General features: G+C 41.9%; 1 protein-coding gene across 1 annotated transcript in view; it reads right to left on the reverse strand.

The window, feature by feature from the left end:
* myh14 (myosin, heavy chain 14, non-muscle) overlaps nucleotides 1–17,500 on the reverse strand; it is a gene marked incomplete in the record, with an annotated part of 75,437 nt that overhangs the window by 40,903 nt on the left and 17,034 nt on the right. The window contains 1 exon segment of the mRNA XM_029747884.1: nucleotides 7,129–7,285. Within this exon segment, the coding sequence (XP_029603744.1) occupies nucleotides 7,129–7,285 (157 nt within the window).

The following is a 17,500-nucleotide window of genomic DNA, read 5'->3' on the forward strand; positions in this document are numbered from 1 at the left end:
ACCAGTAATCACTGTAACAGTACTACCTTCACTTCTTACACCAGTAATCACTGTAACAGTACTACCTTCACTTCTTACATCAGTAATCACTGTAACAGTACTACCTTCACTTCTTACACCAGTAATCACTGCTAACAGTACTACCTTCACTTCTTACACCAGTAATCACTGTAACAGTACTACCTTCACTTCTTACATCAGTAATCACTGTAACAGTACTACCTTCACTTCTTACACCAGTAATCACTGTAACAGTACTACCTTCACTTCTTACACCAGTAATCACTGTAACAGTACTACCTTCACTTCTTACATCAGTAATCACTGTAACAGTACTACCTTCACTTCTTACATCAGTAATCACTGTAACAGTACTACCTTCACTTCTTATACCAGTAATCACTGTAACAGTACTACCTTCACTTCTTACATCAGTAATCACTGTAACAGTACTACCTTCACTTCTTACACCAGTAATCACTGTAACAGTACTACCTTCACTTCTTACACCAGTAATCACTGTAACAGTACTACCTTCACTTCTTACATCAGTAATCACTGTAACAGTACTACCTTCACTTCTTACACCAGTAATCACTGTAACAGTACTACCTTCACTTCTTACATCAGTAATCACTGTAACAGTACTACCTTCACTTCTTACACCAGTAATCACTGTAACAGTACTACCTTCACTTCTTACACCAGTAATCACTGTAACAGTACTACCTTCACTTCTTACATCAGTAATCACTGTAACAGTACTACCTTCACTTCTTACATCAGTAATCACTGTAACAGTACTACCTTCACTTCTTATACCAGTAATCAGTGTAACAGTACTACCTTCACTTCTTACATCAGTAATCACTGTAACAGTACTACCTTCACTTCTTACATCAGTAATCACTGTAACAGTACTACCTTCACTTCTTACACCAGTAATCACTGTAACAGGGGGATCGGTACACTTGTCAATCTATCTCAGAGAACATGACTGAAACACAAAGGCTGTCAGTGTGTGTGTGATTTCAACAGCTCTCACTGAGCAGCATTGTCGTGTAGTGAGGAGGAAGGAGGTCAAAGCCACAGAAGTGGTCTCTCCAGACAGACCTCAGACCTCTGCTCCAGCCCACACTGCAGACACCAACACAATGGCCTGACCTTGTCTGTTACATTTTTGGTGTGTTTGTTTTAAAGGTTTCCTCGGAACCACAGACACACACACAGAGAGGCAGGCACACACACACACACGCACGAATGTGCACAGACATGCACGGACACCGGTCATACTGGTTCAATTATCAATAGGATCACAGATCACGGACACACACCTGTCACATTGAAAGAAAGAAAGAATAAGAGAGAGAGAGAGAGAGACAGTCTTGTCGTCTAATGAATTGACTTCGGGGCAGAAACGTTGCTCAATCTGTCTCTAACCGGTTTTAATGGAGGAGTGGAGCAATCAGTGTCTGTTTGTCACACTCCTATCATAATACATGTGGTGTGGGAAAAGTCCTTTGCAGCACCAAGAGATTCTCATTGCCAATGTTTCCATATGCTTCCACAAAAAACATGGATGTACAGTGCATTCAGAAAGTATTCAGACTCCTTCCCTTTTTCTACATTTTGTTACGTTACAGCCTTAATCTAAAATGGATTAAATAAAACTTCATCAATTTACACATAATGACAAAGCGAATACATAAGTATTCAGACCTTGTGCTATGAGACTTGAAATTGAGCTCAGGTTCATCCTGTTTCCATTGATCATCCTTGACATGTTTCTACAACTTGATTGGAGGCCACCTGTGGTAAATTAATTTGATTGGACATGATTTGGAAAGGCACACACCTGTCTATATAAGGTCCCACAGTTGACAGTGCATGTCAGAGCAAAAACCAAGCTATGAGGTCAATGCAATTGTCCGTAGAGCTCCAAGACAAGATTGTGTTGAGGCACAGATCTGGAGAAGGGTACCAAAAAATGGATGCAGCATCGAAGGTCCCCAAGAACAGTGGCCTCCATCATTCTTAAATGGATGAAGTTTGGAACCACCCATTTCTAACAACCTGTTTTTGCTTTGTCATTATGGGGTGTCGTGTCTTTGGCTATGCCGGATTAAGTGATATGACATGCTAACCTATAAAATGATTTCTCTGTAATTAATATTACCTGATTAAGCTAATCATGTAAATGTAATTAACTAGAAAGTCGGGGCACCACGGAAGAACGTTTATAGAGCCGTTATCTTCCGAATAAACTCTTAAAATACTTTGTAATATTTTACATCGATAGCAGTCAATATTAACCCTTGTCTTATTTTCAGTCTCATAATGAAAGTTGTAAATTCTTGGTTATCTTCACGAACCCTGGCTAACAAGTTGAATCAGCAATACAAAATTGGGTTTAATTATTTATTTACTAAATACCTAAACTAATCACACAGAATTACAAATACACCGAATACAAATGATGTCATACATGATGGCTGGTTACACAAAGGAAAGGGGGTTGGGCTTGAATGAAAGAGCGGGAAGATTTAGGAACAAAGAAACAGCAGCTATGCTATCGTAAATACATTATCTTATGCATTCTAAATTACCGCCCATTTGGAAAAGGAAAATGCAATAAATATTTACTCTGAGCTGCGCTTCGGTAGATTGGTCGTAGATGCTGGCCGGGTTGGCCAACAGATCTTCCTGTCCTCGGGAAGAATGTCTCTGGTGGTAAATTGGATACGTGGTGGTATCTTCGTCTGGTTGTTAGACTGGATCCGTCGTCCGTCCTTTCCTAGCCCACGTCTACAGCGGCCGCTGCTAACTCATCGGCTAGGAAGTATCACTTCTGTAGTGAATAAGCTCAAAGTTCATACCATTCGCCACCAAAGCTCACGCCGAGGTTGGCTTAGTTCTGTACTTGACATGTGTGTCCTTCTAACGTAGAGGCTGCAGACCTCACGTACTGGAACAACGGTTATCTTTTCATCAAAGGCTTATATAGTGGAGAGGGGGAAGGAGGTGTTTCATCGTTTATAACCCCTGTCTCTTCACAGGGTTGGGCCACTGATCAAGCAGGGCACTTTCCTTATGAAAACCCAATTCTCTCATTTGGAAGCTAAAATTACATTTAATCTCCTAACAAACAATTTCAATATCAAACATTTCAATTGCATAACAATTCCACGTGACTCTGACAACTAGAGGGTGTATACTTTCCCAGGTACAGTTTATGTCGTCCTGTCATCAGTCATAATGTCTCAGATGACAACCGAACTGACATCCATACTCATTACGTTCCAAAGCATATTTCCAACTGGTTTTATTACCAAAATATGGTTCCTTTCCACATTTGTTTGATGTTCCCAGACTCTCTATATTTAACAGGACAGCAGTCCTTCAGGACAGCAGTCCTTCAGTAGGGTCAGAGAGGGGAAGGGAGAAAGGTATTTATGGGGGGGGGGTCATAAACCTTACCCACAGGCCAACGTCATGACAGGGGTATTGGGTGTAGATTGATGAGGAAAAAAAACTATTTAATACATTTTAGAATAAGGCTGTAATGTAACAAAATGTGGAAAAAGTCAAGGGGTCTGAATTCTGAATGCACTGTATATGGTATTTACACTGTCAGCAGGGTGTCCGTTAGGAAAATGTGGCACCAAACAATGTGGCCGGGAAGATTTTAATTTACCGGCCATTTGAGAAATTTATCGGACACATATTGTCACGTCCTGACCAGTATAAGGGTTATTTGTTATTGTAGTTTGGTCAGGACGTGGCAGAGGGTATTTTGTTTATGTGGTTAGGGGTGGTGATTTATGTAGTAGGGTGTTTGATTTATTATTTCCGGGTTTTGGTCTATGTTTTGTATTTCTATGTTCTTTCTGGTTTGTGGTATTTCTATGTTTAGGTTGATGGGGGTTGGACTCAATTGGAGGCAGGTGCTTTCTCGTTGCCTCTGATTGAGAGTCCTATATATGGGTAATTGTTTGGTGTAGTGTTGTGGGAGATTGTTTCTTGTTTTGCCTGTGTGAGCATGACAAGACTGTTTTGTTGTTCGTGAGTTCTTCGTTTGTTATTTTGGTGTTCTCTTTATTTAAAAATAAATACAAGATGAGCATCCACATTCCTGCTGCGTTTTGGTCCTCTATTCCCGACGACAGCCGTTACACATATGCATTGGTTGTGTAACCCCTTAGCGCGTCCACTCACGGTGCTCAGAATGACAGAAATCACATTTAGATTATGGTAATTCATCAGAACAAAACATGCAACTCCTGTAATGAATTAGCCAAAAAAAAATACATTTTCAGGCCTCCCGCAGCGGTGTAAGGCAGTGCTTGAGGTGTCACTACAGACCCGGGTTCGATCCCGGGCTGTGTCACAACCGGCCGTGACAGGGAGTCCCATAGGGTGGCACACAATTGGCCCAGTGTCGTCTGGTTTAGGGGAGGTTTTGGCCGGGGGGGGCTTTACTTGGCTCATCGTGCTCTAGCAACTCCTTTTGGCGGGCCGGGCACCTGCAGGCTGACTTCGGTCGTCAGTTGAACGGTGTTTCCTCCGACACATTGGTGCAGCTGGCTTCCAGGTTAAGCGGGAGGGTGTTAAGAAGCGCGGTTTGGCGGGTCATGTTTCGGGGGACGCATTACTCAACCTTAGCCTCTCCTGATTTCATTGGGGAGTTGAGCGATGAGACAAGATCGTAATTGGATCGCAATTGGATATCGAGAAGAAGGGAAATTAAAAAAAATCTCTGTTAGAAACTTAGAGGGTGAATCAAAAGATGCAACAGCTAGGATGGGTTGCTAATATGACTAGGATTGTGCATTTGGCTTCAGGACAACGAAGGAAAGTTGATATGAAAACCAATAGAACAGGAGAGAAATAGCATATGAGGAAGTCCTTCACAGGCAGCGTGTGTGGGAAAAGGCCTACAGTTGAAGTCGGACGTTTAAATACACCTTAGCCAAATACATTTAAACTCAGTTTTTCACAATTCCTGACATTTAATCAGAGTAAAAAGTCCCTGTCAGTTAGGATCACCACTTTATATTAAGAATGTGAAATGTCAGAATAATAGTAGAGAAAATAATTTATTTCAGCTTTTATTTCTTTCATCACATTCCCAGTGGGTCAGAAGTTTACACACACTCAATTAGTATTTGGTAGCATTGCCTTTAAATTGTTTAACTTGGGTCAAACGTTTCGGGTAGCCTTCCACAAGCTTCCCACAATAAGTTGGGTGAATTTTGGCCCATTGCTCCTGACAGAGCTGGTGTAACAGAGCCCACGCACTTTCAGTTCTGCCCACACATTTTCCATGGGATTGAGTTCAGGGCTTTGTGATGGCCACTCAAATACCTTGACTTTGTTGTCCTTAAGCATTTTGCCACAACTTTGGAAGTATGCTTGGGGTCATTGTCCATTTGGAAGACCCATTTGTGACCAAGCTTTAACTTCCTAACTGATGTCTTGAGATGTTGCTTCAATATATCCACATAATTTTCCCTCCTCATGATGCCACCTATTTTGTGAAGTGCACCAGTCCCTCCTGCAGCAAAGCACCCCCACAACATGATGCTGCCACCCCGTGCTTCCCGGTTGGGATGATGTTCTTCGGCTTGCAAGCCTCCCCCTTTTTCCTCCAAACATAGAGATAGTCATTATGGCCAAACAGTTCTATTTTTGTTTCATCAGACCAGAGGACATTTCTCCAAAAAGTATGATCTTTGTCCCCATGTGCAGTTGCAAACCGTCGTCTGGCTTTTTTATGGTGGTTTTGGAGCAGTGGCTTTTTCCTTGCTGAGCGGCCTTTCAGGTTATGTCGATATTGGAAACGTTTTACTGTGGATATAGATACTTTTGTACCTGTTTCCTCCAGCATCTTCACAAGGTCCTTTGCTGCTGTTCTGGGATTGATTTGCACTTTTCACACCTTCCTGAGCGGTATGAAGGCTGCGTGGTCCCATGGTGTTTATACTTGCATACTATTGTTTGTACAGATGAACGTGGTACTTTCAGGTGTTTGAAAATTGCTCCCAAGGATGAACCAGACTTGTGGAGGACTACCATTTTTTTCTGAGGTCTTGGCTGATTTCTTTTGATTTTCCCATGCTGTCAAGCAAAGAGGCACTGAGTTTGAAGGTAGGCCTTGAAATACATCCACAGGTACACCTCCAATTGACTGAAATGATGTCAATTAGCCTATCAGAAGCTTCTAAAGCCATGACATCATTTTCTGGAATTTTCCAAGCTGTTTAAGGTTCAGTCAACTTAGTATACGTAAACTTCTGACCCACTGGAGTTGTGATACAGTGAATTATAAGTGAAATAATCTGTCTATAAACAATTGTTGGAAAAATGACTTGTGTCATGCACAAAGTAGATGTCCTAACCGACATGCATGTTTGTTAACAAGAAATTTGTGGAGTGGTTGAAAAACAAGTTTTAATGACTCCAACCTAAGTGTATGTAAACTTCTGACTTCAACTGTTGATGAATGTGATTGAAATAACCAGAATTTTCATCCGTATATTTTCGACAGTTTTTATTTGTCGGCTTTATGTATTTTTACTTAGTTGACAACGGTTGCATTGGCCATCTCTGGGCTGCATGGCCATCTCTGGGCTGCATGGCCATCTCTGGGCTGCATGGCCATCTCTGAGTTCCATGCGCTCATTTAGGCTATTTAGCTGCCAATGATCACGGTGTAGCCTCTCAATGTGTCCATAAGGCAGAGGCTGGTGCTCTCGCATTAGTAGAATTTTTACTTTCAGAGTTTTATCATTTTAATTAATATTTTTATGATTAACCACGTGACAATGATTTTGAGAAATGAAAACATTATTATTGAAATGAAACTGTTCCACGAAAATGCACATATGAAAATCATAACAAATTGCTTTGATATGGCGTAGATGTGAGGGGGTCAGGGGTTAGAGGTCAGGGGTTAGAGTTACCTTGTAGCATGCTGCGGTAGGCAGCCTCTGATATAGCGTAGATGTGAGGGGGTCAGGGGTTAGAGGTCAGGGGTTAGAGTTACCTTGTAGCATGCTGCGGTAGGCAGCCTCTGATATAGCGTAGATGTGAGGGGGTCAGGGGTTAGAGGTCAGGGGTTAGAGTTACCTTGTAGCATGCTGCGGTAGGCAGCCTCTGATATAGCGTAGATGTGAGGGGGCATCTCATGGCGTTTCTTCCCTCGGTACATCTCCACTATAGACTCTGTGTAGATGGGCAGGTTCTTATAAGGGTTGATCACCACACAGAACAGGCCCGAGTATGTCTGCAAACACACACACACACACACACACACACAGGATAAATATACACAAAGTTCAATGATAACTAAAATGCCATGCTTAATCTCAACGACCCATGCCCTCCCAATGCCTAGCCCCAACCATTAAGCCAGGGAATGTCATATCACACACACACACACCTAATCTGAGTCATATAACAGCTACATTAGGAGAGGGAGGGTCAATCCCGCCCAACATTCACCCCCCATTAACCTACAGTATGAGTAGGACACATTAACCTACAGTATGAGTAAGACCCATTAACCTACAGTATCAGTAGGACACAGTAATCTACAGTATGAGTAGGACACATTAACCTACAGTATGAGTAAGACCCATTAACCTACAGTATGAGTAGGACACATTAACCTACAGCATGAGTAGGACCCATTAACCTACAGTATGAGTAGGACCCATTAACCTATAGTATGAGTAGGACACATTAACCTACAGCATGAGTAGGACACATTAACCTACAGTATGAGTAGGACACATTAACCTACAGTATGAGTAGGACACATTAACCTACAGTATGAGTAGGACACAGTAATCTACAGTATGAGTAGGACCCATTAACCTACAGTATGAGTAGGACCCATTAACCTACAGTATGAGTAGGACACATTAACCTACAGTATGAGTAGGACACATTAACCTACAGTATGAGTAGGACACATTAACCTACAGTATGAGTAGGACACATTAACCTACAGTATGAGTAGGACACATTAACCTACAGTATGAGTAGGACACATTAACCTACAGTATGAGTAGGATCCATTAACCTACAGTATGAGTAGGACCCATTAACCTACAGTATGAGTAGGACCCATTAACCTACAGTATGAGTAGGACCCATTAACCTACAGTATGAGTAGGACCCATTAACCTACAGTATGAGTAGGACCCATTAACCTACAGTATGAGTAGGACCCATTAACCTACAGCATGAGTAGGACACATTAACCTACAGTATGAGTAAGACCCATTAACCTACAGTATGAGTAGGACACATTAACCTACAGTATGAGTAGGAGCCATTAACCTACAGTATGAGTAGGGCCCATTAACCTACAGTATGAGTAGAACACATTAACCTACAGCATGAGTAGGACCCATTAACCTACAGTATGAGTAGGACACATTAACCTGCAGTATGAGTAGGACACATTAACCTGCAGTATGAGTAGGACACATTAACCTACAGTATGAGTAGGACACATTAACCTACAGTATGAGTAGGACACATTAACCTACAGTATGAGTAGGACACATTAACCTACAGTATGAGTAGGATCCATTAACCTACAGTATGAGTAGGACCCATTAACCTACAGTATGAGTAGGACCCATTAACCTACAGTATGAGTAGGACCCATTAACCTACAGTATGAGTAGGACCCATTAACCTACAGTATGAGTAGGACCCATTAACCTACAGTATGAGTAGGACCCATTAACCTACAGCATGAGTAGGACACATTAACCTACAGTATGAGTAAGACCCATTAACCTACAGTATGAGTAGGACACATTAACCTACAGTATGAGTAGGAGCCATTAACCTACAGTATGAGTAGGGCCCATTAACCTACAGTATGAGTAGAACACATTAACCTACAGCATGAGTAGGACCCATTAACCTACAGTATGAGTAGGACACATTAACCTGCAGTATGAGTAGGACACATTAACCTGCAGTATGAGTAGGACACATTAACCTACAGTATGAGTAGGACCCATTAACCTACAGTATGAGTAGGACCCATTAACCTACAGTATGAGTAGGACCCATTAACCTACAGTATGAGTAGGACCCATTAACCTACAGTATGAGTAGGACCCATTAACCTACAGTATGAGTAGGACCCATTAACCTACAGTATGAGTAGGACCCATTAACCTACAGTATGAGTAGGACCCATTAACCTACAGTATGAGTAGGACCCATTAACCTACAGTATGAGTAGGACCCATTAACCTACAGTATGAGTAGGCCCCATTAACCTACAGTATGAGTAGGACCCATTAACCTACAGTATGAGTAGGACCCATTAACCTACAGTATGAGTAGGACACATTAACCTACAGTATGAGTAGGACACATTAACCTACAGTATGAGTAGGGCACATTAACCTACAGTATGAGTAGGGCACATTAACCTACAGTATGAGTAGAACACATTAACCTACAGCATGAGTAGGACCCATTAACCTACAGTATGAGTAGGACACATTAACCTGCAGTATGAGTAGGACACATTAACCTACAGTATGAGTAGGACACATTAACCTACAGTATGAGTAGGACCCATTAACCTACAGTATGAGTAGGACCCATTAACCTACAGTATGAGTAGGACCCATTAACCTGCAGTATGAGTAGGACACATTAACCTACAGTATGAGTAGGGCCCATTAACCTACAGTATGAGTAGGACACATTAACCTACAGTATGAGTAAGGCCCATTAACCTACAGTATGAGTAGGACACATTAACCTACAGTATGAGTAGGACACATTAACCTACAGTATGAGTAGGACACATTAACCTACAGTATGAGTAGGACACATTAACCTACAGTATGAGTAGGGCCCATTAACCTACAGTATGAGTAGGGCCCATTAACCTACAGTATGAGTAGGGCCCATTAACCTACAGTATGAGTAGGACCCATTAACCTACAGTATGAGTAGGACCCATTAACCTACAGTATGAGTAGGGCCCATTAACCTACAGTATGAGTAGGGCCCATTAACCTACAGTATGAGTAGGGCCCATTAACCTACAGTATGAGTAGGACCCATTAACCTACAGTATGAGTAGGACCCATTAACCTACAGTATGAGTAGGACCCATTAACCTACAGTATGAGTAGGACATATTAACCTACAGTATGAGTAGGACCCATTAACCTACAGTATGAGTAGGACCCATTAACCTACAGTATGAGTAGGACCCATTAACCTACAGTATGAGTAGACCCCATTAACCTACAGTATGAGTAGGCCCCATTAACCTACAGTATGAGTAGGCCCCATTAACCTACAGTATGAGTAGGACCCATTAACCTACAGTATGAGTAGGACCCATTAACCTACAGTATGAGTAGGGCACATTAACCTACAGTATGAGTAGGACCCATTTACCTACAGTATGAGTAGGACACAGTAACCTACAGTATGAGTAGGACACATTAACCTACAGTATGAGTAGGACCCATTAACCTGCAGTATGAGTAGGACCCATTAACCTACAGTATGAGTAGGACACATTAACCTACAGTATGAGTAGGACACATTAACCTACAGTATGAGTAGGGCCCATTAACCTGCAGTATGAGTAGGACATATTAACCTACAGTATGAGTAGGACCCATTAACCTACAGTATGAGTAGGACCCATTAACCTACAGTATGAGTAGGACCCATTAACCTACAGTATGAGTAGGACACATTAACCTACAGTATGAGTAGGACACATTAACCTACAGTATGAGTAGGGTCCATTAACCTACAGTATGAGTAGGACGCATTAACCTACAGTATGAGTAGGACGCATTAACCTACAGTATGAGTAGGACGCATTAACCTACAGTATGAGTAGGACGCATTAACCTACAGTATGAGTAGGACGCATTAACCTACAGTATGAGTAGGACGCATTAACCTACAGTATGAGTAGGACGCATTAACCTACAGCATGAGTAGGACACATTAACCTACAGCATGAGTAGGACACATTAACCTACAGTATGAGTAGGACACATTAACCTACAGTATGAGTAGGACACATTAACCTACAGTATGAGTAGGACCCATTAACCTACAGTATGAGTAGGGCCCATTAACCTGCAGTATGAGTAGGACCCATTAACCTACAGTATGAGTAGGACCCATTAACCTACAGTATGAGTAGGACCCATTAACCTGCAGTATGAGTAGGACACATTAACCTGCAGTATGAGTAGGGCCCATTAACCTACAGTATGAGTAGGACACATTAACCTACAGTATGAGTAGGACACATTAACCTACAGTATGAGTAGGGCCCATTAACCTACAGTATGAGTAGGGCCCATTAACCTACAGTATGAGTAGGACACATTAACCTACAGTATGAGTAGGACACATTAACCTACAGTATGAGTAGGGCCCATTAACCTACAGTATGAGTAGGGCCCATTAACCTACAGTATGAGTAGGGCCCATTAACCTACAGTATGAGTAGGACCCATTAACCTACAGTATGAGTAGGGCCCATTAACCTACAGTATGAGTAGGACACATTAACCTACAGTATGAGTAGGACCCATTAACCTACAGTATGAGTAGGACCCATTAACCTACAGTATGAGTAGGGCCCATTAACCTACAGTATGAGTAGGACCCATTAACCTACAGTATGAGTAGGACCCATTAACCTACAGTATGAGTAGGACCCATTAACCTACAGTATGAGTAGCCCAGTATGAGTAGGACCCATTAACCTACAGTATGAGTAGGACATATTAACCTACAGTATGAGTAGGCCCCATTAACCTACAGTATGAGTAGGCCCCATTAACCTACAGTATGAGTAGGACCCATTAACCTACAGTATGAGTAGGACACATTAACCTACAGTATGAGTAGGACCCATTAACCTACAGTATGAGTAGGACCCATTAACCTACAGTATGAGTAGGACCCATTAACCTACAGTATGAGTAGGACCCATTAACCTACAGTATGAGTAGGACCCATTAACCTACAGTATGAGTAGGACACATTAACCTACAGTATGAGTAGGACACAGTAATCTACAGTATGAGTAGGACCCATTAACCTACAGTATGAGTAGGACCCATTAACCTACAGTTTGAGTAGGGCCCATTAACCTACAGTATGAGTAGGACCCATTAACCTACAGTATGAGTAGGACCCATTAACCTACAGTATGAGTAGGGCCCATTAACCTACAGTATGAGTAGGGCCCATTAACCTACAGTATGAGTAGGGCCCATTAACCTACAGTATGAGTAGGGACCCATTAACCTACAGTATGAGTAGGACCCATTAACCTACAGTATGAGTAGGACCATAACCTACAGTATGAGTAGGACCATTAACCTAAGTATGAGTAGGACCCATTAACCTACAGTATGAGTAGGACCATTAACCTACAGTATGAGTAGGACCCATTAACCTACAGTATGAGTAGGACCCATTAACCTACAGTATGAGTAGGACCCATTAACCTACAGTATGAGTAGGACCATTAACCTACAGTATGAGTAGGACCCATTAACCTACAGTATGAGTAGGCCCCATTAACCTACAGTATGAGTAGGACCCATTACCTACAGTATGAGTAGGACCCCATTAACCTACAGTATGAGTAGGACACATTAACCTACAGTAGAGTAGGACACATTAACCTACAGTATGAGTAGGACACATTAACCTACAGTATGAGTAGGACACATTAACCTACAGTATGAGTAGGACACATTAACCTACAGTATGAGTAGGGCACATTAACCTACAGTATGAGTAGGGCACATTAACCTACAGTATGAGTAGGACCCATTAACCTACAGTATGAGTAGGACCCAGTAACCTACAGTATGAGTAGGACCCATTAACCTACAGTATGAGTAGGACCCATTAACCTACAGTATGAGTAGGACCCATTAACCTACAGTATGAGTAGGACCCATTAACCTACAGTATGAGTAGGACCCATTAACCTACAGTATGAGTAGGACCCATTAACCTACAGTATGAGTAGGACCCATTAACCTACAGTATGAGTAGGACCCATTAACCTACAGTATGAGTAGGGCCCATTAACCTACAGTATGAGTAGGGCCCATTAACCTACAGTATGAGTAGGAGCCATTAACCTACAGTATGAGTAGGACCCATTAACCTACAGTATGAGTAGGACCCATTAACCTACAGTATGAGTAGGACCCATTAACCTACAGTATGAGTAGGACCCATTAACCTACAGTATGAGTAGGACCCATTAACCTACAGTATGAGTAGGACACATTAACCTACAGTATGAGTAAGACCCATTAACCTACAGTATGAGTAGGACACATTAACCTACAGTATGAGTAGGAGCCATTAACCTACAGTATGAGTAGGGCCCATTAACCTACAGTATGAGTAGAACACATTAACCTACAGCATGAGTAGGACCCATTAACCTACAGTATGAGTAGGACACATTAACCTGCAGTATGAGTAGGACACATTAACCTACAGTATGAGTAGGACACATTAACCTACAGTATGAGTAGGACCCATTAACCTACAGTATGAGTAGGACCCATTAACCTACAGTATGAGTAGGACCCATTAACCTACAGTATGAGTAGGCCCCATTAACCTACAGTATGAGTAGGCCCCATTAACCTACAGTATGAGTAGGACCCATTAACCTACAGTATGAGTAGGACCCATTAACCTACAGTATGAGTAGGACCCATTAACCTACAGTATGAGTAGGGCACATTAACCTACAGTATGAGTAGGACCCATTTACCTACAGTATGAGTAGGACACAGTAACCTACAGTATGAGTAGGACACATTAACCTACAGTATGAGTAGGACCCATTAACCTGCAGTATGAGTAGGACCCATTAACCTACAGTATGAGTAGGACACATTAACCTACAGTATGAGTAGGACACATTAACCTACAGTATGAGTAGGGCCCATTAACCTGCAGTATGAGTAGGACCCATTAACCTACAGTATGAGTAGGACCCATTAACCTACAGTATGAGTAGGACCCATTAACCTACAGTATGAGTAGGACCCATTAACCTACAGTATGAGTAGGGCCCATTAACCTACAGTATGAGTAGGAGCCATTAACCTACAGTATGAGTAGGCCCCATTAACCTACAGTATGAGTAGGCCCCATTAACCTACAGTATGAGTAGGACCCATTAACCTACAGTATGAGTAGGACCCATTAACCTACAGTATGAGTAGGACCCATTAAGCTACAGTATGAGTAGGACACATTAACCTACAGTATGAGTAGGGCCCATTAACCTACAGTATGAGTAGGACATATTAACCTACAGTATGAGTAGGACACATTAACCTACAGTATGAGTAGGACACATTAACCTACAGTATGAGTAGGACACATTAACCTACAGTATGAGTAGGACGCATTAACCTACAGTATGAGTAGGACGCATTAACCTACAGTATGAGTAGGACGCATTAACCTACAGTATGAGTAGGACGCATTAACCTACAGTATGAGTAGGACACATTAACCTACAGTATGAGTAGGACACATTAACCTACAGTATGAGTAGGACACATTAACCTACAGCATGAGTAGGACACATTAACCTACAGCATGAGTAGGACACATTAACCTACAGCATGAGTAGGACACATTAACCTACAGCATGAGTAGGACACATTAACCTACAGTATGAGTAGGACACATTAACCTACAGTATGAGTAGGACACATTAACCTACAGTATGAGTAGGACACATTAACCTACAGTATGAGTAGGACACATTAACCTACAGTATGAGTAGGACCCATTAACCTACAGTATGAGTAGGACCCATTAACCTACAGTATGAGTAGGACCCATTAACCTACAGTATGAGTAGGACACATTAACCTACAGTATGAGTAAGACCCATTAACCTACAGTATGAGTAGGGCCCATTAACCTACAGTATGAGTAGGACCCATTAACCTACAGTATGAGTAGGACATATTAACCTACAGTATGAGTAGGACATATTAACCTACAGTATGAGTAGGACACATTAACCTACAGTATGAGTAGGACACATTAACCTACAGTATGAGTAGGACCCATTAACCTACAGTATGAGTAGGACCCATTAACCTACAGTATGAGTAGGACCCATTAACCTACAGTATGAGTAGGACACATTAACCTACAGTATGAGTAGGACACATTAACCTACAGTATGAGTAGGACACATTAACCTACAGTATGAGTAGGACACATTAACCTGCAGTATGAGTAGGACACATTAACCTACAGTATGAGTAGGACACATTAACCTACAGTATGAGTAGGACCCATTAACCTACAGTATGAGTAGGACCCATTAACCTACAGTATGAGTAGGACCCATTAACCTGCAGTATGAGTAGGACACATTAACCTACAGTATGAGTAGGGCCCATTAACCTACAGTATGAGTAGGACACATTAACCTACAGTATGAGTAAGGCCCATTAACCTACAGTATGAGTAGGACACATTAACCTACAGTATGAGTAGGACACATTAACCTACAGTATGAGTAGGACACATTAACCTACAGTATGAGTAGGACACATTAACCTACAGTATGAGTAGGGCCCATTAACCTACAGTATGAGTAGGGCCCATTAACCTACAGTATGAGTAGGGCCCATTAACCTACAGTATGAGTAGGACCCATTAACCTACAGTATGAGTAGGACCCATTAAACCTACAGTATGAAGCAGTATGAGTAGGGCCCATTAACCTACAGTATGAGTAGGGCCATTAACCTACAGTATGAGTAGGGCCCATTAACCTACAGTATGAGTAGGACCCATTAACCTACAGTATGAGTAGGACCCATTAACCTACAGTATGAGTAGGACCCATTAACCTACAGTATGAGTAGGACATATTAACCTACAGTATGAGTAGGACCCATTAACCTACAGTATGAGTAGGACCCATTAACCTACAGTATGAGTAGGACCCATTAACCTACAGTATGAGTAGACCCCATTAACCTACAGTATGAGTAGGCCCCATTAACCTACAGTATGAGTAGGCCCCATTAACCTACAGTATGAGTAGGACCCATTAACCTACAGTATGAGTAGGACCCATTAACCTACAGTATGAGTAGGGCACATTAACCTACAGTATGAGTAGGACCCATTTACCTACAGTATGAGTAGGACACAGTAACCTACAGTATGAGTAGGACACATTAACCTACAGTATGAGTAGGACCCATTAACCTGCAGTATGAGTAGGACCCATTAACCTACAGTATGAGTAGGACACATTAACCTACAGTATGAGTAGGACACATTAACCTACAGTATGAGTAGGGCCCATTAACCTGCAGTATGAGTAGGACATATTAACCTACAGTATGAGTAGGACCCATTAACCTACAGTATGAGTAGGACCCATTAACCTACAGTATGAGTAGGACCCATTAACCTACAGTATGAGTAGGACACATTAACCTACAGTATGAGTAGGACACATTAACCTACAGTATGAGTAGGGTCCATTAACCTACAGTATGAGTAGGACGCATTAACCTACAGTATGAGTAGGACGCATTAACCTACAGTATGAGTAGGACGCATTAACCTACAGTATGAGTAGGACGCATTAACCTACAGTATGAGTAGGACGCATTAACCTACAGTATGAGTAGGACGCATTAACCTACAGTATGAGTAGGACGCATTAACCTACAGCATGAGTAGGACACATTAACCTACAGCATGAGTAGGACACATTAACCTACAGCATGAGTAGGACACATTAACCTACAGTATGAGTAGGACACATTAACCTACAGTATGAGTAGGACCCATTAACCTACAGTATGAGTAAGGCCCATTAACCTGCAGTATGAGTAGGACCCATTAACCTACAGTATGAGTAGGACCCATTAACCTACAGTATGAGTAGGACCCATTAACCTGCAGTATGAGTAGGACACATTAACCTGCAGTATGAGTAGGGCCCATTAACCTACAGTATGAGTAGGACACATTAACCTACAGTATGAGTAGGGCCCATTAACCTACAGTATGAGTAGGGCCCATTAACCTACAGTATGAGTAGGACACATTAACCTACAGTATGAGTAGGACACATTAACCTACAGTATGAGTAGGACACATTAACCTACAGTATGAGTAGGGCCCATTAACCTACAGTATGAGTAGGGCCCATTAACCTACAGTATGAGTAGGGCCCATTAACCTACAGTATGAGTAGGACCCATTAACCTACAGTATGAGTAGGGCCCATTAACCTACAGTATGAGTAGGACACATTAACCTACAGTATGAGTAGGACCCATTAACCTACAGTATGAGTAGGACCCATTAACCTACAGTATGAGTAGGGCCCATTAACCTACAGTATGAGTAGGACCCATTAACCTACAGTATG

This window comes from Salmo trutta, chromosome 3, assembly GCF_901001165.1.
Source record: "Salmo trutta chromosome 3, fSalTru1.1, whole genome shotgun sequence".
Taxonomy (NCBI): Eukaryota; Metazoa; Chordata; class Actinopteri; order Salmoniformes; family Salmonidae; genus Salmo; species Salmo trutta.